A 26,082-nucleotide genomic window follows, 5' to 3' on the forward strand; every position below is an offset into this window, starting at 1 on the left:
GTAGGAATTCTTAGAGCCCTTAATAATCTATGTACATCAAGAAATTTACAAGATACTCAAAACAGACCATCATATGCAAAGTCTGCCAAATTCATTTGACCCTAGAACCTTTGTACCATGGAGCATATGACAGAACTACGTTCTAGAGAACCCACTTTGGGAACTATCCCCCCACACTGCACATGCAGCTCAGGTATTTCTTGGGGAAGTTAGCTCAGGTGAGTGAGTGAAGCCAGGTTCCCCAGGGTGACGATATTCAGGGGATGGGTAAGAGTTACGATGATAAGAATACTCTAGGTGGTCGGCAAGGACAAGAAAGGGAGGTGGAAGGGGCTGAAGACAAAAGTCTTCCACAAGCCAAGCCTGGCTCTGCGTCAGCTTCCGCTCGAGCTCTACTTAATGCCTTCAGGTCCACAAGCACCACTTAGTACAATCAGCCCCAGCGGCCCCCAGGGAAATCTGGGTCCAGGACTCAGAAAACTCATTTCCACCAAAGGAGATAGGAAGCTTGGAGAAGCGCCAAAATCCAGGTGGAAAGGATAGCTTTGTGTTTTCATTTCAGTTTCTGCAAGGGACAGAATTGTAAGGAAGGCCACCCAACATAAAAGAAATAGCACAAAACCACAAATCACAGTTCCCTGGATCACAGCCAAGTCTGACGGACACTTCCTATGTGACAAATGGAAGGACCCAGAGAATATTAAACAAAATATACTGCAAAATATAAAACAAAAACTCAAGTAATGACTAAGAGACAGGTCACGTGGCTGTGCAATAAAATCCTGCAAACATATAACCCTTTCGTTTACAAAGCACTTGCAAGTTCATTACTCCATTGCATGTTCATGACCACCATGAGGCATGTGGCATTTTTTCTATTCTACAGATGAAGAAATGGAGGCTCAGGCAAGTACTATGAATTTCNGAGCACTTGCAAGTTCATGACTCCATTGCATGTTCATGCCCATGAGGCATGTGGCATTTTTTCTATTCTACAGATGAAGAAATGGAGGCTCAGGCAAGTACTATGAATTTCCAGAGGCTACCTAATTAGTTAACAATTGGACTGAGACTCAAATACAGTTCATTCTTCATAATAACCCACTACTTTCTATTAAGAAAATACCAGGGAAAACATAGGTCAATGAGAACCCATCTATGGACTTGCCTATTTTGGACCATTCATGTAAAAGGAACCATGTGATAAGTGGTCTTTTGGGACTGGCTTCTTCAGTTCGCATAGTGTTTTCAAGGTTCAACCATGTTATAGCATATGTTCTATCAGTACTTCAATCCTGTTTCTTGCTGTGGAATGTTCCATCGTATGGATATACCACATTTTGTTTATCCATTCATCCATCGGTCATTTAAATGGATGAATGGTAGCCTGTTGTCTGTGCCCTCGCTCTTTCAATTCATCATCCCCTGAAGACGGACATTTGGATCTGCAACTATCTGACTTCTGCAGAAAACAATGCACATCATATATTTATAAATATTTCTTTATACATGTACGATAATATCCTTAAACTTGTAAAATTGAAACCTTTGAGTTAGAGAGCGTTCACATACTTAAGGCTTTTTGGTACATACCGGCAAATTTCCCTATACATAACAGTCTTTCATGAAATGGATTTATCATTAGTATATTCAGTCTTTCATTTCTATATAAAAGAATCAAATGGAAATTCTAGGAATAGAAAACTAAAATAAAATAATTGGATGGGCTTAAGGGCAAATCAAAAATTACAAGAATCAAGTAACTGACAGCTGATTCTGCCATTTTTATGGAAATACATAGAGCCACGACGAAAAAGAGAACCTTGAATAAGAACAAAGTTGAAGAGGGGCACCTGGGTGGCTCAGTTGTTAAGCATCTGCCTTTGGCTCAGGGTGTGATCCCAGGGTCCTGCTCTGNATCAAGTAACTGACAGCTGATTCTGCCATTTTTATGGAAATACATAGAGCCATGATGAAAAAGAGAACCTTGAATAAGAACAAAGTTGAAGAGGGGCACCTGGGTGGCTCAGTTGTTAAGCGTCTGCCTTTGGCTCAGGGTGTGATCCCAGGGTCCTGCTCTGCTGGGAGCCTGCTTCTTCCTCTCCCACTCCCCCTGCTTGTGCTCCCTCTCTCACTGGCTGTCTCTCTCTCTGTCAAGTGAATAAATAAAATCTTTAAAAAAAAAAAAAGAAAAAAGTTGAAGAACTTAGATTGCAGATTATCAAGAGTATAGTAATTAAGATGGTGTGATACCAGTACAAGGATAGAAGAAAGACAAATGGAACAGAATAGTGAGTCNTTGAAGAACTTAGATTGCAGATTATCAACAGTATAGTAATTAAGATGGTGTGATACCAGTACAAGGATAGAAGAAAGACAAATGGAACAGAATAGTGAGTCCAGAAGTAGGCACACACATATAAAGTCACCTGATTTCGAACAAAGGTAATATGCACAGTCATAGAGATGAGATGTTTTGTTGTGTTTAACAGATTATATTGGGACTATAGGACATCCACATGAGGTAAAGAAATAAATTTTGACCCCCTACCTCACACCATATACAAAAATCAATTCCAGATGAATTATATATCTAAATGGGAAAGACAAAACAATAAAGCTTCTAGATGATAATAGAGGATGACCTTGGAAGAAGCAAAATTTTCTTTTTTTTAAAAAAAGATTTCATTTATTTATGTGACAGAGAGACAGCCAGCGAGAGAGGAAACACAGCAGGGGAAAGGGAGAGGAAGAAGCAGGCTCCCAGCCGAGGAGCCCGATGTGGGACTCAATCCCGGAACGCCGGGATCACACCCTGAGCCAAAGGCAGATGCTTAACGACTGAGCCACCCAGGTGCCCCAGAAGCAAAATTTTCTTGAACAGGACACAAAAAATAGTAACCACCAAGTAGATGATACATTGGACATNAAAGGCAGATGCTTAACGACTGAGCCACCCAGGCGCCCCAGAAGCAAAATTTTCTTGAACAGGACACAAAAAATAGTAACCACCAAGTAGATGATACATTGGACATTTTTTTTAGATTTAAAAATTTTTTTAAGTCAAAAATCACTATTGAATAAGATATTTTCAGTACATGTATCCAACAAAGGGCTCATGTCCAATATAACTAGAAAACTGCAAATAAGTAAGAAAAACAGATAAGCCAATAGAATATGGTTAAGAGAGCTGAACAACCACTTCACAGAAAGGATATTAAAATGACCAACAAGCACATGAAAAGACTCTCTGCAGTGCTGGTGACAGAAAAATGCCAATTAACCACGATAAGAAACAACTACACATGTACCAGAAGAGTTTAATTTTTTTTTTTTTAAACGCAAGGATGTAGAGCAACTGAAACTCCTACCCTGCTGCTGACATGAGCTTATGTTAATATGGTCACTCTGGAAAACTGCTTTCGAGTACTTACAATAGCAAACGTGTGCCCTATGACCCACAAGTTCCATCCTAGGTATATACCCAACAAAAGTAATACAACTATGCACTAAAAGACTAGTAATAGGATGTTCAAAGCAATATAATTCCAGTACTCCAATACTGGGGGAGAAGAAGTCCAACAACAGCCAAACAAATAAATATACAGTGAGAGACTCATAAGTAGTAAATGGTATGGCAATAAACATGAACCATCATTGTTACTAAACACAAAAGAGTAAATAGATGATTCTATTTACATAAAGTCCAAAACAGGTGAAGATATTTGATGGTAAATGAGGACAGTGGTTAATGTTGTGGCAATTGTGATTAAGGGTCTGTTTTCGTCACACAGGTGTATTCACTTTGTTGAAACCCACCAAGCTGTATACTTGGGATGGGTATACTTTTCCATGTGCATGTCATACCTCAATAAAAAGCTTATTAAAAAACAGGGGATACCCCAAGGACACTGGGTGAACATTCAGGCCCCTCCATTTTAAAACAAGTCCTTGTGTGTGTCCATGCCCACAACACAGCACAGCCCACCATCCGTCTATAGAAGGCATCAGGGCAGTGTGGTCGGCTGAGCCAAGGAGGCTGGAGAGCAGATTGGTCCAGGAGAAGAGACTCTATGAGCTCAGTGGTCTGGAGACTCGACTGTGCTCCTTGCCACCTGGGCTAAGGAGAACTGGAATTGGAGAAACGGGGACAAGCCCCAAGTCCCTGTGTAAAGTGGGGGGAAAGCAGGGAAGGTAGCACGTCTTCTCTGCACACCTACCAATTGCCACAGAGTCAACTGAGACCTGGTTCTGGCTCCACCACACAGCCACTGGCAAGCAGCGCACCCCACCCCCACCTCCAGAAATGGTTCCAAATCATCAGTAGGAGGGTAGCAACCAAAAGGCCAAATTCAACACATGGAAAACGATTTAAGGGTGTCAAAATGTAGGAAGAAAATTTTTAATTATTTAGAACAAGAAAGAGATCACGGAAGCGGAGGACTGCCCGTTACTCAGAACCGACGTGCTCTTGCTGAGCCCACACTGCCTTTTACCAAGTTGCTCCTCTAAGCCAGATCGACTGGCCCCCGCAGCTCTAAATCTCAGGAAGGCTGTGATCGTCTTTTCTTTGTCTCCATACAGTTTGTTTTCTGCTAGGGATGGGAACTCAGGAGGGTCCTCTATACTCTTTCCCCGTAAGGCAGCGTATGCCACTGTGTTCTCCTCCTGCCCCATGGACAGATGAAGGGAATGCCATTTCTTGGCAGTGAGGGGAACTGGGGAAGGAGACAAGGGCCTGGTCCCTCCTTATTCCAAATGCACAGAAATAAACACATGCACACTTGACCCTAAGTTTTAAGTGGTTGCATGCTCAGAACACTGGTGATGGGATCAATCCAAGAGAGTCAGACGATAGAAAATCAAGTGATGTGGCCTGAATCTAGCTAGCCACCATATCTCAATGCACCATGCAATAGAAGATTCCAATCCCAGAGAGGCTTTCCTGCCCAAAGTCTGGAATCACCCCTTACTTGTACACTTGGACACTCACGGTACTCTTATCTTCTCTCCTCCTCCTGCTTTGCTAAAACTCTGCCTCTAGCTAGAGTAGATGAGTCTGGAAATGGGAAAGGAAGAACATTATGGGATAGAGATTCCTCCATTCTAGATGTCAGTGAGTTTTCTCCTCAGGGATGGTAGAAAGCAGGTCAGTTTTGAGTACCCAGAATTCTTCCCTTTTCTGCTAACAGCACCCTGATTTCCCTCTGGCAGACCACCCCACTTCTAAAATATATGCTTGTGGCAGCACAACTCAATTCTTGGCTCCAGAAACAGAGCACATGACTCCACTAAACCAGTCAGAACACTGCCCCCTGCTTGGCCACAGCGATTGGTAGAACATAACCCAGTCAGTGTTCAGACGCATTGAAACTTCTGGGAAAGAAACCATGTTCCATTGGATTTGAAGTTACAGGAACATGAAGCTGGAGCTGCTGCAGCCACTTTGCAACCGTGTGGAGAGAACCTGTCCAAGAGTGGAGAGAAAAAGGAGCTGAGAGGCAGTGAGGGGAAAAGTGGGTCCTGCTGAAATTGGTTAGGTATCTGAATCCGAGTCTAGAGTTTTCGATCATGCGAGCCAGGAAATTCCCCTTATTATTAAGCCATTTGGAGGGGCATACTCTGTAGTGCTTGCAACAGAAGGATTCATATCTAGTGTGCCAATTATCTAAAATAAAACAGAAATCCCTCAAATATGAAGATTCATTTCCTGACAAAACCCTCACCAGGTCTATATGAGAGTTTCCTATTGCTCCTTCTAATATAACCTTGACCTCATCAGCCTTTAACAAAAGGAAGAAATTTTCCATTTGCACCCTCAATCCTCGGCCATTAATTTAACAACAAATGGCACTGGGTCCGGCCCTCTTCCCTTATTCCAAGATTTCTCCCCCAAATGGACCACGGTAGAGAGGTGGGCAGTCCTGCCAAAATCACAAAAGCCCCCACAAAATAGGTTACCGCCATCTCTTCAGTTGAGGCGACCAAGGGTGTACCCCAACAGCCATGCCCTTAACCCTAGAGTCCCCCCAAGTTATTTCTGGACAGGATGCCAGGAAGGCTTTGTGGAAGCATCACAACTTGAGTCAGCCCCACGAGCTTTCACAGCCTGTGTTCCATCACTGGCCTTTTCTGACTGCCGCACAAAAAGGAAGTGGATGATTCCCCTCACAGTGGGGCCACCGGCTCTCTCCTTCCAATCCATTAAGCATGGCACGGAGCCTGTAACTCTGCACACACCATGCTGTTCTGCATAAACAGGGACCATCCATCAGAAATGTCACAGACAGGAAGCCAATGAAGTTTCTACAACCAATTTACAATCAGAATCTGCCATGAAATGCACACGGAAAATGCCTTAACAGATTGAGAGGACGTGGAATACATATCACGTATGGCCGAGCCCCGTTATACCTGGAGGATGAGGTGCGACGAAGAAAAAGGGGAACGTGCACAAAAATGAGGGAACAAAGGAAATGCAGGTGGGGTCTATAGTCACACCAGAAAATGAAAAACAACAGTGTGGCGAACAGAAATGGGGTAACCATGTCCCATTTTTTTTTTTCCATTCTGCAAAGTCAGCAAACCAGGGGCACGCTTGCAAATACACGTTCTTCTTGATGCTGAATTTATTACTGCCAGGTTAAAACGTATAAAAATTGAAGATTTCTATTTAGACAGAAAATAAATTTAACCGAGGGGATAGCCAGGCGTGTTTTCTAAGTTGGAGCTGCCAACTTCCTTCAACCTTGTCCCGAAAGATTTACTCGCAAGCGTAAAATTTCAGCCTGGGTTCAGTGGCGTGGCTTAACTTTTAGAAGCTTTAAAACTACCTTGCAGGAAAAAGAGGAAGTCTGTCCATTGTCCTCATCATGAACATACTGAACACTAAAGTCCAAGGCATCTTTCTTTCTTTCCAAATATGTTGATGCAAACGAAAAAGATATTTCAATGCTAACATGATCTTCAGCATTATCACTGCCGGCACCATGATGCCAGTCGGTACTTGAGGAGGACTGCTTTTCTACCAGAAAGAAGAGTGATTTCACATAAAGTGAGTATGAATATATGCCCCCTTTACAGACGGTAAAATCTAGACTAAGAGAGGCTAAGTATCAATTAAATGATAGACTCAGATTCCAGCAGGTACCTTCAGATGCCAAACCATCAAGAGCCACAGTCACTGGATCTCCTGCCACTAATCAAGGGCAGGCATAAGCCCCTCAAAGCCCCTCAAATGGGTTAGCTATACATTTTCTTCTCCAGGGTCTCTGAAACACCAACATGGCTCCTCCTCAGCCCATTCCTGCAGCTGACAAGCTTCCTAATCAAGAATGAATCAAACGAACTTCTAGTAAGCACGTAACACCGATAACAGCTAGCGTTACCGAGAGCTAACAGTATGCCAGACATGTGCTCATCGTTTTATATGGATTACCTCACCCATTTATCACACTGACCCTATGAAATGTCCGTGATCGACCACATGTGACAGGTGAGAAAACCGAGACCCGCACAGGGCACGTGAGCCCAAGCACGTACATTCACCAAGAGGCGGAGCTGGAAGCGCTCTGCCCNCAGCTAGCGTTACCGAGAGCTAACAGTATGCCAGACATGTGCTCATCGTTTTATATGGATTACCTCACCCATTTATCACACTGACCCTATGAAATGTCCGTGATCGACCACATGTGACAGGTGAGAAAACCGAGACCCGCACAGGGCACGTGAGCCCAAGCACGTACATTCACCAAGAGGCGGAGCTGGAAGCGCTCTGCCCCCATTCTCTCCTGAACCCGCAACAGCCAGGCTTTCTCGGCCTCTGCTCACCGGAAGCTGCTCTTGCCCATGACCCATGACCTCCACGGAGCTCAGGCTCATGATCGGTGAGTGCTCCGCTGAATTCTTGTACTTCATGATCAGCTTCTGGTACACGTGATCACTCTCCCACGCTTAGCACACATGCTTCCGTGGTCTCCGTGATTCTCGACTCTTTCCCAGTCACTAGCAGACCCTGATCCTACTCAGTCACCTTGCTGGTCCCTCCAAGTCTCCCCGACCTTGAAATGTTGGAGAACCTGGGCTCGGTCCTCACACCTCCTCTCTGCTCTATCCACTCACTCCCCTGGTGTTTTCCTCCAGGCTCAGGGTTTTATTATTTTTTTTAATGTTTTTTTTATTATATTATGTTAGTCACCATACAGTACATCCCCGGTTTCCGATGTAANGTTTCCTCCAGGCTCAGGGTTTTATTATTTTTTTTAATTTTTTTTTATTATATTATGTTAGTCACCATACATTACATCCCCAGTTTCCGATGTAAAGTTCGATGATTCATTAGTTGCGTATAACACCCAGTGCACCATGCAATACGTGCCCTCCTTACTACCCATCACCAGTCTATCCTGATCCCCCACCTCCCTCCCCTCTGAAGCCCTCAGTTTGTTTCTCATCAATAGGCTGACAATTCCCAAATGTGTTCCTCCATCCCAGACTCATCTCCCAAGTCCATAACAGTATATTCACCTAACATCTAAAGTAGGTATCTTAAACTGGACAGGTCCAAAACAACTCCCACTGTTCAGCGTGCAAAAATCCACCCTCCAGCCAGTCTATGCCTCTCCTATATAGCAACTCTGCCCTTGGAGTCGCCAGAGACAGATACCTTGGAGTCATCCTTAAATACCCTCTCTGTCACATCTCATGCACCATCTACCAACAAACCATTTTCAGGTTCCATCTACAAAATATATCGTAACTGGGTTATTTCTTACCACTCCACTCACCTGCACCATTTTCCCCTGAGTGATCATGGAGCCTCCTAGCTGGCCTCCTGGCTCTGCCATCCCTCCTGCCCCAAATCTATTCTCCAGAGAGAAGCTGGAGTAGTCACTTGTTATATTAACTGCCCCAATCAACCATGTCTTCTGGTATCCGTACCATGCACAGCCCCACAGTGACTCTGAGCTTGGTGATGTCACTTAGCACATGGAGGCCCGCAGATGTTTGGCGAGTGTTCTCCAGGAATGCTGCCACCATCTTGGAAGGAAGCCCAACCAGGTGTGTCTCCTTGGATGAAAGGCCACATGGAAAAAGAGGGCCAGATGTCCTAGCTGAGCCTGTCCTCCTGCTGGGTGAGCTCCAGGGAAACCAGCATGAGAACAGTCCCATCTTCCCACACGACTGGGGGAAATAACAAACCACTGTTTTCCTAAGCCATGAGCAACACACAATGGATCCAGAACGCTTTCAAAACAAGCCTGCTCAGTTCATTCCTCTGCTCCAAATCCTCTCCCGGCTTCCCATCTAACTCAGAGCAAAACCAGAGTCCTAACAATGACCTACAAGGCTCCCCTGCCACCCTTTTGATGTCATCCCATCACTGCAGCCACACCAGCCTCCTCGCTCCTCCTCAAGTCCACCAGGCACCTGCTGCTGCCCCTGTCAGGGTGTTCTTTGCCCAGATAGTCCTCTGGCCTCCCTTGCTTCCCCCTGCTACAGCGGTCTCCCTAGGAGCCTATGGATTACAGCCCCTCCCTTTCCCTTTGTCCATGTGTACTTGTCACCATTGTACCCTCTGTGTGTCCACGCCTTGAAGGCAGGAGCTCTGTCTTTTTTATTCTCTGCTGTCTCCTAAGTGCCTAGAACAATGCCTTAACCATGACAATAATCAACAAATACTTGTTGAAGGAAACAAAGAAATGGAATCAGAGAGTCTAATGCGTCTGTTCTTAACGAGAATATTGTGCTCAATCTCTAAGGAAATTGCTCTAAGTGCTGGAGGGGGACCAAGTAGTTTGACATCTGAAAGTGAGCTAGTCTCATCTCCAGTCCTGCTTGGGTTCAGGCCCTGAGGGCTTCAAGTCCCAGGCAGAGCCCCACCCAAGCCCTAAGCCAGTCCAGGCCTGAGCAGGGAGACCTGCAAACACCTCACAGTCACATGCATCTAGAAGGCTCATGCTGCCTAGGCCTGTGTCTCATGTGCCGGGCAGAAGTCTCAGACAGGTGCCCTTGTCCCTATTCATGGCTGCCTATCTCCTCCTCCACCCTATGTGGGCTCCTCCATTTGACCCACCTGCCCTAATAAATACTCACAGGGATCCTCTGTGGCAGCTCTGTGGCAGCTCCAGGAGCAGAGCAGTGAGCATGAAGCACATCTTCACGATGCCTGTAACACAACAGAGTTTTTTCACCCCTGGCATTTTGAGGGGCATTATTCATTATTTTGTGTGGCTACCCCACGCACTGTAGGATATTTAACATCGTCAGCCATTCAAAATTCAGTCACTAGGGTTAACCAAACTTCTCTTGTCCATTTTCAGTTGTTCACTAGGATGCCAAAACCACCCCTGGTGGAGAACCATGGAACAGGTTACCCAGCTTGGGTCAAAGCCCTGCCTGCTGCACTCTGTTACAGGTCTTTACTTGTCTGTCTCTCCAACTTGACATTGAGCTCCACCAGGGATGGTACCATGACTAGATGACCTCTGTGTACCAGCACCCAGCACAAGTGCCTGAAAAATGTTTGTGACACAAAGGAGGCCTGAACATGATCTGCCTGGCTTGGACCTCACTCCAAATCCCACTCTCTCCAGGGTCGGCCTCTTGATCCCCATCATCCTCCAAACCCTACAGAGCACCCCAAACCATCTCGTCATCCATGTGGCTTTCACCCAAGCTTAAAGTAAAATGCTCGGCAAATTCATAAAGGAGTGGATGAGTCCTCTTGAGAAGTTCATGACATAGACTAGAGAGATAGTACAACTCATTCACACTCCCGGGAATGTGTATAGGGTGCTACCACAGAGAAACACGGGGCGGGGGGTATTCAGGAGCAGAAAGGAGATTCCCTCCCCCCAGCAATAGTGTGAATCAAAAATCTTGAGTTTATAAACTACTCATTGTTTCTTAAAATGATACCGTATTAAGAATGACTTTTAGAATAATTCTTTCAAAACTATCTCAAAGATCAATCATTGCTCTCCAGCTCTCTACCAGTAAGCAATCTGATTCTCGAAGCTCATATCTACCCCCTGAATAGATCTGTGTGCCTCCAGATGTGGGAAACGCGAGCTGGAGCGGTTGGGCACCAAAGATGAAAAGTCAATTTCACATCACAGTGAGAAAATCATTTTCCCAGACGTTACACAAGTCAACAAACAACAATATTCAAGCCTCTGGCACAGGCCTTGTCCAAGGAAATAACTCTTGAATTTAAGGAGAGTAACAGCCCGACGAGATTGGGGTGAAGTCACCTGTCTAGAAATTGACAAGCCCGGTGACAAAATGTCGAAGTGAAGTTCTCAAGCTTTGAGAGGTTAACAGAAAATGTCTGTATAGATTGCAAACTGCAAGCCACTGGGTGCTGTAACTTCTCCAAAATGAATAAAAATCCTGTCAATTATAAACGAGTGAGCTTGACTTCCATCATAAAAACTGTCAGATGAAAATGAGAAACTTCTTTACAAGCCCAGCATTAAATACGACTTGTCAAATCAGTCGTGTCCTGAGCTTGCCGGTGGCAGTGAACTCACGGCCTCGTCGCTTGCCTTGTGTGTGTTCCGCAGGGCTGCACGATGGAAATGTGCAGACCCCGTGGTCTGACGAAAGACCCTTCCTTCCCCCTCTGCCTTTGTCAGCCTGCGTGGCTCTTCTGGGGCTGAGGACACAGCTCGCCAGGTGGGCGGCACGTCGCCAAGCCAGCCCCACAGTAAGCCCCATCTCCCCAGCAACAGCAGCTGCCTGGGTTCTCATCACATGACTCAAGTCTGCCCAGTGAAACCAATCCTGGGACTTCTGCTGGAACAACTGGAAAAGGTCTCTCTCATCTCTAGGACTGCTAAACTGACAGAGGAGTTTCTGGAAGCCAGTGAGGAACAGAAGCTGTATAGGAATAAAGCCAACACAGAGGGAGGCAGAGCTGAGCGCACATTCGAAAGTCCTTGGCCCTGCCCTTCCTGGTCAGACCCACCCCTGCTTATTGCCACAGGCCGGTATATTCTCCCTCTTTTCCTAGGCTGGTTTGATCAGCATCCTACCTGGTGTGATTGCTGAGCTCCCCATAACTCTCCCCAAGCTGTAGCCAGAGACTCAAGTCTTCAGGCTGGTCCTTGACGAGCCCAGGAACGAGCGTGTTCCGACTCAGACTGGCAGAGGAGTTAAGGAACAGTAATTCGAAAGCTCTGGTGACTATCCCTGTTGCTGATCCCACCATGGGCCCCCATGCCAATAATTCCAATTTTGCCCTGTTCGTATAACCAAGCTCCTACCTGGCCCCAGCTGTAGAGCCTGGGTCCTATCTCATTCCCCTGTGTCTGAATGTTTGCCTTTGGGAAATTCCTGCACAGACACAGCTCAGTTATTTGTTGACTGCAAATTGCATAGAATCCTGCCCCAGATGTAACTGAGGTCCATCGGATGTTTGCTAAAGGTCACAATGACCTCACTGATTATTTATAGCGGATGCTGTTGGTGTCCTGCCCAGGTCTCTACGAGAGCACATTCCCCTGGAGAGGCCTGTGAGTTCCCACCGGAGCGCGAAGCAGCTCCTAGATGGCGGATCAAAGCCACCTTCTCTCTGGGTGAGACAATTGCTGGGTGCAACTCACACTCCTCAGCACCCAGTGGAGGTCCCACTTCCCCTGAAGCCTACTTTTCTTTTCCTTTTTCTTTTGTTCCAGCTTCATTGACATGTAATTGGCATGTAACATTTTGTACATTGAAGGTGTATAAGGCGTCGCCTTGCTACGCTCATAGTTTGCAAAGTGATTACCACCACCGGCTTAGCTAAGCCTGCAAGTCACATAATTACCACTTCTTTTTTGTGATGAGAACATTAAACGTTTACTCACTAGCAACTTTCAAGTATAGAAGACAGTGCTGTTAACCATAGTCACCACACCGTACATGAGATCCCCACCACCTCCTCATCTTAAAGTCAGAAGTTCATCCTCCTTGACCAGTATCTCCCCATTTCGCCCACCCCCCAGCCCCTGGTGGCCACCACTCTACAACTTCGATGAGCTCATGAAGCCTTGTTTCTTCACCTACCTTCTTTTCTTGATCATCCTCCTTCCCTCACAGGTCCCTCTTTTGAGCAATCCCTCAGAAAATCGCTTGCGCGAGGACTTCTCAGACTCGGCTTCTGGGGAACCTGGCCCCGAACACTGATCGAACAGTGCTTGTCAATGTTGTGATTCCACAGAGCAAGGAAAGACCACATCACACTACACACGAGAGTTGTCATTTCATGGAAACACTGAAGTATGGACAGGATTTCACAGGTGGAGGTGAGAAGGTGAGATGTGCAGAAGGATCTCTGTGAGGAAGGGCCCAGAGGCAAGACAGCCTGGCAGGAGCATGGAACAGGAGGAGAAGGAAGAGGAAAATACTCAACATGCACCCAGGGGGCGCCTGGGGGGCTCAGTTGGTTGAATGTCTGCCTTTGGCTCAGGTCATGATCTCAGGGTCCTGGGATCGAGCCCCACGTCAGGCTCCCTGCTCAGTAGGGAGTCTGCTTCTGCCTCTGCTTGCCCCCCCCGCCATGGCGCTTGATCTTTCTCTCTCTCTCAAATACATAAATAAAATCTTAAAATAAATGCACCTCCTGTTTCTCCTTCTAATACATGCCCCTCCATAGTGTCATGGCTGGTCCTAAATCACGAGCTCATGCAGAGTCAGTTTTCTTCCCACGGTGCTCATGACGGGAACACGTGCACATAAGGGATGGGGAAGAAGGACAACATTCTACCCTCAACAGAGAGAGGGAGGAAGATAATCCCCCCAATGATTGTATTTGTATTCAGTGGAATATTCCCTGCAAGAAGGAACTTCAGAGGTTCATTCCAAAAAGGGGACTGGAGGAGTAAGAGCCTTGGACTGGGATTAGGGCAGTGGGGGATGCAGTCAGTTGCAGATCAATGAAAAGGGAAGCGGCCTGCACATGTGTTGGATAATTGTGAATAATCTTATTTGTTACTCAAGACCACTGTATTGGGCTTAGATTACCCAGAAGCTGAGAGAAGCAGCATGCTGCACAGTCAATGAATGAGTCCGGGTGGTCTACGGATTCACCAATCAACCCGCAAAGCTTGAGGTCCCCTTGAATAGTCCAAAATGAACATTCCTGGGAAGATTTTTTAAAAAAAAGTATTCATCTACGTAAGGAACGGTAGGTGCTAAGGGCTAAGCTGTATAATTCAGGGCAAGAGCACAGAGAAGAGGCCTTCTGCGCATGCCTGTGTGGGAGATCCAGTTGAGCATCCTGTCACGGAATTACAAATTCACAAATGACTCTGAGGAGAACCGACAGCACGGACCCATACACCACATCCGGGGAGCTGCGGCCTCCATGTGGCCCTAGTAAGGATCACTACTGAGCAAACCACCCAGGGACCCAAAGTTAGTAGACAAGAGCAGAGAGAGAAGCCCAGAGCTGCCAGAGAAACAATGCGCTAGGCAAGTCCCAAGTAATTCTGTATCCTATGTGGTATCTTCCCACTGCCCGTGGCAGTCAAGTGAAGGCTCAATAAACGCTTATTTCTGGAAGCTTCATCGACCGTGCGATGCACACTGAACCTTGTTGAGCTTTGGGTTTCTTATCTGTAAAATGGGACCAGTAACGGGCACTACACATCACTTCCTGGGTTTGTGTTAAACGAGACAATCCACATGAGTTTTCTTCGTAAACTCTCAGGCACCATGCCAACTATGTTCATTTTCTCTGAAAGCAACAAGCCCAAAATATTAGCATGTGAATGATTTTTTACTGGTTGGAAATGAAAGGAAGGTCAAAACGGTTGCTTAAGTCTACTGCCAAGAACACAAGAGAAAGTAAAACTCAAAAAACAAAAACAAAACGTTTTCCATGAGAAAAAGCATTAACCTACGGCAATCTCTTTTTATCGTCTGCTTTCCACGCTCTGTTCCAAGCTTGGGGTAGTTTTCTGAGGAAGCAGATGGATATTGGTGAATATGTGACCTGCCCACAACCATTATGCAGCGTTATGGCACTTTAAATCATCCCAAAGATAAAAATCAAAAACAAAGTTTTGGAGCATGTCAAAACTAGTCTAATTAAAGCAGCAAATGTGCTAGCTAGCAAATGTGTCTGTGCATTGAGAGAGCTCAGGCACGGCTGGCTGCAAGGCACGCTGGAAGCTCGTCGACATGGGTTGGAAGAAGGATAAAGAGGGTTTCCAGTGGTCCAAAGGGTAGGATTCAGGGCCATACAGGGCCTGACAGTGAGGCTCAAGAAAGTCCAAGCTTGCAGGGGTGACGGGAGGGAGAGAATGAGCAGTTCATTTGGGCAGAAGACCCTGGCCAATGACTGGGAGTACCGGTTACTGTCTGCAGGGCTGAGAATACAGGCGTGAGTGAAACAGTCTCCGTAGCCCAGAAACTAATGGCCCAGGAGGAAAAACAAAAACATAAGCAAAGCATTTTGATGTAATAATAACCTAGACCATTTATCGATCCTCTGCTCAGTGCCGATGTATCAGGCAGACTTTCATGGTCTCCCACTACTGACCACCGTCTTCCCCAGGATCCTGCCGATCCCCTCCCCTGCCCACATCTCTTACCTCCTGGAAGTGACATTTATGGAACAATCACCACATGCCAGGCATATTGCGAAGGATTTTATCTAAATTAGCTCATGAGCCATATGAGTACAAGGGTGGCCCCCAGAAGCCATGTTTTACCACCTGGCCTGACCTTCTTGGCAATAGATGATTGGAGTGAATGCTCTACTCAAACAGGCTGATGATACTGCTTTTCTTGGGAATCTGGATCTGAGTCTGCTAATTTTGCTCCGTGCTCTCTGGTCTCCCGAACAGAGGAGATAAAAACTCAGGAGTTGTTTGTGGCCTCGAGGACTGAGAAGCCGAGAAATCAGTTTGCAGGGAGCATGACTCAGGAGACATGCAGAGAGGAGGAGACGTTTACACTTTTACAGTTCTACAAACCCTGGTCTGGGTTCCTACCAGAGGCCCAGCGAGCTCCCTCCGTGGGGATCCATGACCTATCCTGGACACTGAATAACAAACATTCCTACTTGGTTAAACCAATTTAAGTAAGTCTCTTTTCTTGCAAGCAGGAGCCTAATTAATGCATCACCCACCTAGATTATAAGCAGGGATTCAGAACGGTCTCTCAGACAGAAGGGAGGCTGGGTGCTTACCCACCACACTTAACTTCTTACACTCCCGTCCCTGACGTTCTCCCAGCACACCTGCTTGTTACACTCCAGCCAAACCAAATGACTGGCAATTATGTGACCCCTCCCTACAGTCTATTATCCACCTGCCCATTGTGAATACTGATCCCTCTGCCTCAATAGCCCTTCCCTCTTGGACAAGTACATTCGTATTCATTACGCAAGGCTCAAAAGCATTGCCAAGGCTCCAACATCGGTCTCATGTCTCCCACTCAGGTCCCCGGGCCAGGACCCCTGGCTTTTCCAGGATGTAGGCTGCATCCATGTTACAAGTCCCCTTTTTGTGCGCAGAGCACTCTGACTGCTCACTTGTCAGTCTCCCCCACCACACTCAGCATCAGGGACCCCGTCTTTAATTTCATCCCCGCTCTCTGGCAGAGAGCCTCACACTGAGCAGGAACACAAGCAAAGTTTTTTTGTGTGAGTAAACAATTAAAAGTACCGTTTTTTGCTCTACACATTTCTTCCAGTACCATGAAAGATGGTTGGAACCCGTCACAGTGGGGGAAAACCTGACTGGAAATGAGAAGATGGAAACTGGGTTTGTTTGGATAAATCTCGTACCATCGTGGGATAACGGGATTGGGAAGAATTTCTGAGAGCAGCCGGAAGCGTGGTCTTTGCTGCTGTGTAAAGATTTCTCTACCTGATTTGCCTGCGTCTTCTCTTCTGCCGTGACAAATGGACCTCCACAGAGCAACCAGAGCGATCTTTCTAGAAAATACAAATCAGATTATGACATCATTTAGCTTTAAACCCTTTGGTGGTTTTCCATTGCTTACAGAATAAATCCCAAACATCTTACCAAAATGTGGCCCAAGGGCACCTATCCCCTCCCTCGCTTTGTTCCAAAAACCTGGGCTTTCCTTTCACCCCAAGAGGCTAGACGTGTACTTGCCTTGGGGCCATTGGCTTGTTTTCCCCTTCAATCCGCATTCTCAAATGACTAAATCTCATCTCAAATAGCATGTCTTCAGAAAGGGTGCCCTGCCATCCCAGTCCACGGTCGCCTGACGCTGTCCCCACCACTTCCTATACACCCTCCATTACCATGGCTCACACGCGTCCCCACCTTAGTTATTGTGAACATTTGCTGGTTTACAAACATTAGTTCAAGTGTTGGCTGTCCTTTACTATTTGGATGACCTTGGGGGAAATAATCCACATTTTCTCTAGTCTCCGTTTTCTCATCTATAAAAATTAAGAACCCTAGTCAACAATGCCATTCAACTTCAAAATGGCATGGTTTCATGATGGTGAGCCTTTGGTGAGTTTTAGAATGAGGGAACTTGCCCTCGGATAACTTTTTAATGACACCTCCTTAATGCAAACACTAAAACTGCACATGTCTGACGTCAAGGTTGGTCAGCACAAACCCAACTGAGTATATTTCCTCTGAGTAGAGATGACACCCTATCATTGACTTTATAACCATCTCAGGGGCTTTTGAGAGCATCAGCCTGTCTGTTTTACAGCTTGGAGATTGCATCATAAACTTCATGTATCCGTAAGATCTTCCCTTGCATTTATCTCTGTCCTCCAAGCTGGGGGTGGTGGTGTCTGGGTTTATCGAACATTAGTGATGGCCTCAGTTCTCGGCCCCATGGCCCTGGCTCAGCACCTCTCAGAAGCAGGGAGGGTAAAAGTGCAAAGCCCACCTGGGAGCACCATTTACCCTCTGCCCTCCTTTCCGAGCGGGCAATTAGACTCTCAGAGAAAATGGTTGTCAGAGTCACAATTCTCCCAACATTTAGCAGAGGCAATATTTAAAAAGATTAATGGACCACAGCCAAGGCTGCTTCTCCCCTTCCCATATGTAGTTCTTCACACAATTTACTTAACCTCTTTACATCTGGTTGAGCTAATTCTACGTTACAAGTTATTTTTTCCTATAACATTTTGAAATTATTTCTCCACTGCCCTCTTAACCCTCCCAGTACTTTTGAGATGTTTAATGCCAAGGGGTGATTTATATTCCTGACTGATCTGCCTTCTCTCTCTACACAGTGTTCAAGGAGGAGAGTCTGGTGCTTAACAACCGAGACGTCGGAGCAAGAGACTACTGGCTTCCAGAGCCCTCTCCTCCATGTGCTGACTCTGACATCTTGGACAAGTTACTTAAACTCTCTGTACTTCTGTTTCCTCATGTACACATAGGGATGATAAGAGGCCCCACATCTTGGAATTGTGACAAGGTTTCCATAAGTCCAACCACATGAAGACTTAGGACAGTGCCTTCCTGATTAACAACACCCCAGCAACGTTAACTGCTATGGATAGCTGTACTTTCCCTTTTTTTTCAGTAGGACTTAAATTCTTCTCTAACATTTGAAAGTGTCTGTTTTTCCTTTTCACCCTGTCTCCCATGCTGTGAAGATCTTCAACCAAGATCTTTCATCACTCCTTAGATCTGGAAAACCCAAAGTCATGATTTCTTCAACTATTCTCTCCTACCCATTTATTTTTGCCTTTCCCACTGGGACTTCCGAGTATAAGATTATTGACTTCTCCTCAACTCTTTATTCCTTCTCAAGTCCTTCTGAGAAAGCTCCTCAAGCTGGCTTCCAGCTCTTTTGTTCTTGACTCTACCCATTCTATCATGCAGCCCATCATCGTGTTCTTTATTTTAAAATACTTTTCTCACCATGCATTTCAACTTGATTCTGTTTTATTAACTTCTTGCTCCTGCTTCCTGTTACCAATATCCTCTTTTATCTCTGTGGGGAAAATTATTATCCTTATTTTGAATTTATGACCTATCTAGACCATTAATTTTTATTTTTATAGTACAGCTGAATCTCATATTCTTGCCTTTCTTTTATAGTAACTGTGTTCCTCAGATGTGTGGTTAGTTTTCCCTACGACATTATCTCCCCCAGGAAGGCATCAGACATGAATTCGTGCCACTCGTAGTCAGGGTATATGAGGTTAGGTAAACCACCTCCTGTTAATGGGTAACGATACAATTTCGGTGTGGTTACAGAATTTTGTCTGTACCATCCATATCAGTGTCCCACTGTTGTGTCTTCTAGTGACAGAATCCCCCTCCTTGGAGACTAAGATTTGCAGACCATCTGATGTTTAGGGATGGAAAGAAAAGGTCTGCAGCAGATTATTAAATAGATACCACTCTCAAGCTCACCACTTGGTTTCCGGATCTGTGTATTCTGGCTATGGAAAAGACAGGACCACAGAATCATCTCCGTTTCAAAAAATATATACTTCATCCTATCCATGGAGAACCCCAACTTTTCAAAGTGTTGCCTCGTAACTGAATACATCTTCAGTAAGCCATTTCACATTTTAAGTAGGTCAGACACTTGTGACTGATGAAGGAGGGAGAGATGCCTCATTGCATGGGCATGAGCCCACTGTGGCACTTGCTTTGCTGTGAAATGTGCTCCTCGATCAGAAATAACGCTGTGCAGGACAGCCCGATGGAGGACAAGGCAAATCTATACCCAGAATACGTGTCTATCCCAATAAGGAGGGATCTCTATCCCCTTCATGATAAAAGAGGTCCAGTGTAATGAACGTACTGCTGGTGGCTGGTGATCCCCCAGGGAATGGTGCAACTCCAGGAGCTTGCTGGCACGCTCCACGTTTGGAAAAGGGGCACTTAACCAGTAGTGTTAGCTCAGCCCGTCTCGGGAATGGTGGGTCCGTGCTGCTGAGCCCACAGACGGAAGGAAGGCAGGTAAAGCAGTGGGAGTTGAGGTGAAGGGCCTCAGAGCCATCTGCTCAAGAAACTTGTTTGCCCCTTCCAAACCTGCCCAAGCCCAGTCTCTCATGTATCAATTCACTAGATGATAGACTGCAGCCGTGAACTCCCGACCTGTGGCTAGGTGGGCTGGAAACGCTCAATTTACAATAGGAAGCTCCACCCACACAGACCCTGGATTCTCTCATAATTACATGTTCAGTGTCTGGCAAGGCCCGGGAGCAAAGCAGACACTGTTTCTCAAGAGGATAATAGTTATTAGCCAAAGAGGGGACAGATTTGCTCCAAAGTCTTAGAGGCTGCACTGTGATCCTCTGTTTTGTCTTTTTTTTTATAATAATATTTTTTTATTATGTTAGTCACCATACAGTACATCCCTAGTTTTTGATGTAAAGTTCCGTGATTCATTACTTGCATATAACACCCAGTGCACCATGCAATACGTGCCCTCCTTAATACTTACTTATTTGAAAATGAGAGAGGGAGTGAGCACGGGGGGAGGGGCAAAGGGAGAGGGAGAAGCAGGCCCCCCACTGAGCAGGGAGCCTGAGGCAGAGCTCAATCCCAGGACCCTGGGATCACGACCGGAGCCGAAGACAGACGCTTCACGGTCGGAGCTCCCCAGGCTCCCCCGATCCTCTGTTGATGCTGTCCAGAGGCTTCATACAGTCTAACTGCACAGACACGTTGAGCATCGCTGAGTCTGCTGGATCATGAGAACCAGGTGGTAGAGAATGTGGACTGCGGCCTACACCCACCAGGGCCTTCTCCTGCTCTGATACCCAGCTGCACTGGCAGCTTTCAGATGACTGTGCATACGTGTCAAAGTATGCGAATCTCTTGTAAACGTCCAAAGGACCTACCATGAGTCGTACTGCTTTTTTTGTGGTAGGTAGGGTGAGATTCAGCAACATGTCTTTCACCTTGGAGGGGCTATCTCCACATTCTCGAGACCAATAAACACTCAGAAATTTCTCTGAGGTGAAAGGACCTCGATTTTTGCAGGTTTACCTTCTACCCTTTGATTCACTTCGACCTCCCTAAGGCATCAAAAATACTTGCGACTTCCAGCTAGCTTCCAGCTGCAGTCCTCACATGCCATCGGTGTAACAAACCAGTATTACGTTTTGCGGAATGTCAGGGTCGTCAAAAGCTCCGTGTACCATTTTATGACAAAGTTCAAGAGAGCTGATGTAGCCCTGCGGCACACTTGTGATGGACTGCTGTTGGCCCTGCCAGGGAAAAGCAAGCTGCTCCTGGTGGTCCTTGCAAATAGATATGGAGGGAAAGGCATTAGCAAGGTCAAGGACTCCGTACCAAGCGCACGAGCTCCCGCGGATTTACTCCGGCACAAATTCTACAGCGGGAAGAGCAACGGCAATTAGAACCCAACCTGATCAAGTTCATAATCATTCAGGGGCGCTTGGGTGGCTCAGTCGGTGAAGCGTCTGCCTTCGGCTCAGGTTATGATCCCAGGGTCCTGGGATCGAGTCCCACATCGGGCCCTGCTCAGCGGGAAGCCTGCTTCTCCCACTGCCTCTGCCACTCCCCATGCTTGTGCTCTCTCTCTCTCGCTCTCTCTGTCAAATGAATAAGTAAAATCTTTAAAAAATAAATAATGAAATTACTGTTGAAAATGGCAATTGTGTCTGAATCCAAGTAAAGTTCTTTAGTTAATGAATCTCATTCTAAACTATCATTTTTAATTCTTATATGTGTGTGTGTGTGTAAATAGATTTTTATATATGGGATTATTTCCTTTTCCTTCCCAGGTTCTCACTCGGGCGAAGCAGAGAGCCAGTCAGAGTGGACCGATGTTCAGAAGAAGATTACCCCCTGGAAAAATAATGCCCCAGATTTAGAACTGGAGCTAATATTTCAGGATCGTGTTGCCAAACTTGGAAAGTCGATTAGCAGACTGATTGTAGTGGCCTCGTGCATTGATAAACCAACTAATTAGGAGATAAAACTACAGTTTTCCGGGGGGCTTGCTTAAAATCCTTTGATCCTGAAAATTTGTAATCAGTCCAATGCCATTTCGCCCATTTTCCTCATTTAACTGTCCTGGGAAGCTGCGGGGGGGTGTGTGGCCATAGCAAGCCCAGAGGAGCACTGGAAGCAGTAACGGCGGCCTGTTCCATGCAGGGCAGTGCCGGACCTGCAAGGTGTTCGGGGCCTCAGCGCCCGTGGTGGGCAGCCTGCAGTGCATCGGAAACAAGCAGTTCCAGGGCCTCAGTGTTTCAGCAGGACGGAGGGAGAAGGAGAACCAGACCCCCCCACCGAGCAGGGAGCCCGACGCAGGACTCGATCCCAGGACTTACACAAATCTGGTGCAGGGACAATGATGACTGCAAGCATCCAGATCAGAACAGAGAATGCCTCTAAGACTAGAGGACCCCAGAACTGCCCAGACCCTGGAGCAAAGCAGATGGATCACACGGGGACATTGCTGAAGCCCCAGGTGCATACACAGACTCTCTTGAATGCTTCCACACTTAGACTTTTTGATGACTTGGTTCAAATCCCCATTCTTCCACCTGACTGTTTTTGTGCCCAAGGTAACTGCACTAAGCCTCTGTTTCTTCATTATTGAAGAAGGGCATGTTGTGAGCATCATAAATCAAGGACCCACTGTCAGGCAGCTGCAAGCCTGCTGCTGTGAACGGTGAGCCACTCACAGCCCCTAACCTCTAGGAGTTCACAGTGGCACAGGCTAGCAGACACACAATTACAATAAGGTGGCGGGGGTAGACGTGGCTGCTTCATAAGCGTGGGGGTCACGGATGGCTTCTTCGTAACTCTGCATTGCAATCTCTTTTCCCATTGATCTCTCAGCCTGAAATCAATTGCTAACTCAAGCTTTCAATAATCACCGCACAATGCTATTCCAGCAGCTATTTTAAGGATACATCATCAACCCAGTATCTCAGCCACATGCCCTTTCTTTTGTGCTTCACGCAGACGACTCTGGCCAGCAGTCAAAGGATTGGGTCTTGCCCTCTGCTCCTAACGACAGCCTTCTGACTTCAGCTTCTGTCGCAAACTGCATAACCAAAGTGGGCTGGAGCCTGTGTCCACGGAAAGTTAGGACAGAACAGGGAGCCGGCAGGACCAGCCCAGGAGAAACTGTGCCAGCTGTGGGCATGGTCCCAAGGTGGGATGGTCACTGACAAGGGTCATACAGTGTTTAAGAGATCTCGGTGAATGGGAAGTTGGTATGGCCTAGGACTGGGCTATGTCCTGGGACACTCCAGGCCTTAGAAATGATCAGACGGGTCAAGTCACAGCACCAGGCAAGGAGACATGCACTGAAGGATGGGAGAGGACTAGGGGCCAGACTCTAGGCCCTCAAGGAGTTGCCGATCCAGACCTGGAGAAACCGCACGCTTTGTAGTGGTTCGGGTGGCATGATATCCATGTCTACAGGCCTAGTGGGGTCAGGAAGCCCAGTAGTAAACCTGGCAGAGGGTGGGGTTGAGGCATTACGGGCTTGGGAGCAGGCTCTTCCATCTGGTAAAGACTCCCTCTTACCTGTTCGAACCTATTTGGCGCAGTGATTCAGAGCATAGGCCTGACTGCCCGAGGGCCATGAATTTGCATCCCAACACTTCCCCAAGTGCACTAGACGAGGAGCCCTTTGGGACATGACAGCCGTTAACCTCCTATAGAACCAACGCTCCCAGGGAAAGTCTCGGAGGACACAGCTTTTTAGCATTTCCGCACAATTTAGGTCTTGATAAACATGAGCTTGTATTGATTCCTACTGGACTTCAATTAATCAAGCATAGAGTAGTTGAGGAGGACCCACTTGGAGGAAAAAAATAAAGTATAAATTTAACATAAGCTGTGCATTAGTTGATATGGTGATATGCTGCCTACAAAGTTCTCCCCCAAATCCCCCTCCCAGCCCATGGTCTATCGTCCTAAACCCTACTCATCCGTTTAAGTTCACCCCAAACATCCCCCGAGATCACCCACACTTCCTCCAGCGGTGACATACCTGCCTTCCCACTGCACCCTGAGAAACATCTAGAGTTTCTTCTCCTCCTTCCGGGTAAAGCTCAAATTCCCCTGTGGAGGCACATGGGCCCCCGACGACCCCGGCCTGTCCACCCCCATGGGGGCTTTGTTGGGTCAAAGCAAGGGACACTTTGGTCAGTTCTCTCTCTCACGTTCCACATCCGGGGGTGTGAGGTCTCTGCCTCAGCCCGCCTGCCATCCTCACCCCACCTTCTGCCGCTTCAAAGCTCAGCTGGGTGGTCCGCCCTCCACGGGGCCGTCACGGGGCAGAGTGCGACCGAGCTAGCTTCCGCACGACGCCCTGACCTACCTCGGTCCTCCTGAGCCGCATCCCGCCCACTCCCCTCCCCCGCGCGCGGACGCAGACCTCCTCCAGCGCCTCCTGCGCGGGGGGCGGGGCACGCACGGCACCTACACCTGCCAGGCCAGCGCGCACACTCAGTAAACCAGTACCCACCGAAGGGAGGGAAGGAGGGCGGAAGAATCCGTGACAGTGGTTCGTGCCTTTCTCCAAACTGAAGAATCATCAGTTCTCTTTATTTTTTCTTTTCAGTCAAAAATTGAAAAGGCGTAGTAGGAAAACGCTCGGAGGTGAGGAGGCAGAATCTTGAAATTGCCATGGAAATGATCTGGATTCAGCCCCTAGTTGTCTCACTTGCTCTCTGGGTGACCTCTGACTTATGACTAAGCTTCTCAGACACAGAGCTACACTCAGAATCATTCTAGAAACAGAATGATCAAAAGTATGACCAAGAAAAGGACAATAATAATCCCAAATTCATCTTTGTCTCCCTATGGTAGCAAGTGCAGGGCCCCATTACATATTTATTGAAAGAAATAATGAATAAATTAGTTAATAGACAAGCAAAAATGGATTCCTCCAAGCCTGGAGGTAAACTTTGAAAGGCAAGGTTTAAACGCTCCCTTGGTCTTGTCCAGAGAGCTCTGCCCTGAAGAGCTCTGAGTTTGTATCAGTTCAACCTTCCCCCAGAGAGGGGAAATCACAGAACAAGCCCAGAGTCAGCTCTGTCTGACACATTTGTTGCAAACTTACAACCAGTGGAGGATTTCTCTGCCCCACCCACGGAGACAGGCTGGGACTGTCAGGAACAAGCCTTGGGATTAGGGTTTTAATAAAAGTGGAATCAAGCAGGATCACATCCTCCATGCCCTCCAGCTAGGGAAGAGCTAACAGAACCATTCGCCCATCCAGGCTCTGAAGGCGCACCCGGAGATGGGGGCAGTAATACAGACCTGGGTCACAGGAGCCCACACACGGAGGCAGTCCCTCCAGAATGTTCCACGCGCGCATGCGCGCTCTGCACTGGAGACCACTATGGTGTTCTAGGAAGAGGCTGAATTTATGTGGCTGACACCTGGGTGGGATACAAGCTAAGCCAGGAGCCTAGACTTAAGGTTGCTGGGCTGGGACCCCAGCTTGGCCTGTGACTCAGGGAGGGATGATGGCAAGCCACCTAACCAATCTGGACCTCAGTCTCCTTATTTGTAAAACAAGAATAATAAATATACCCACCTCACGGCACTGCTGTGGACATGAGAGGATTAAGTGGGGTGGTCCATGTAAAGACGCAGCGTGGCCACTGTCCCACCAGCTCATCGCTGATGCAGGACGGAGCCATATAGCATCGGGAAGGCACCAAAACACCCTGCCCATGGCGGAAGCTTGCGTATTGTCCCAGAAGGCTCTGTGACAGAGACCAATGGGCTCGTATCCGCTCGCGTCACGAGAGGGTAACGTGCAAGAACGGTCCCTGAGAAATAACCTGAGTGCTTCCTTCTGTGGGAGGAGGCAGTGAGGAGGCAGCTGAAGGTGAGGGACTTAGCCTCAATGGAAAGTCAGCAAAGTGAAGTGGGGAGAAGCTAATGTTCCATAAGCAAATGGTCGTGCTAAGGCAGGGCCACCCCCAAGACCTTCCAGAGCTCCAGTGATGGGTGATGTTCTCCAGCTGCAGCTTGTTATGGGATAATGGGGACACTCTGAAGTCCTTTATGAAATAGAAATGTGATTTCTCCACATCTAATCCCTACTTAATGCTCCATGGACCATTTATTGATTTTTGTTTTAAGGAATACAAAGCACACAAATGTGTCTGGGACACAGCAC

General features: G+C 47.0%; 1 protein-coding gene across 1 annotated transcript in view; it reads right to left on the reverse strand.

Annotated features, from left to right (window-relative positions):
• Positions 1–26,082, reverse strand: part of ZFAT (zinc finger and AT-hook domain containing) — a 291,267-nt gene that overhangs the window by 35,823 nt on the left and 229,362 nt on the right. Inside the window, exon 12 of the mRNA XM_034668647.1 lies at positions 16,863–16,930. Within this exon, the coding sequence (XP_034524538.1) occupies positions 16,863–16,930 (68 nt within the window). The remainder of the gene's footprint in view (positions 1–16,862; positions 16,931–26,082) is intronic.

The sequence above is a fragment of the Ailuropoda melanoleuca genome, chromosome 9, assembly GCF_002007445.2.
Source record: "Ailuropoda melanoleuca isolate Jingjing chromosome 9, ASM200744v2, whole genome shotgun sequence".
In the NCBI taxonomy this organism is placed as follows: domain Eukaryota; kingdom Metazoa; phylum Chordata; class Mammalia; order Carnivora; family Ursidae; genus Ailuropoda; species Ailuropoda melanoleuca.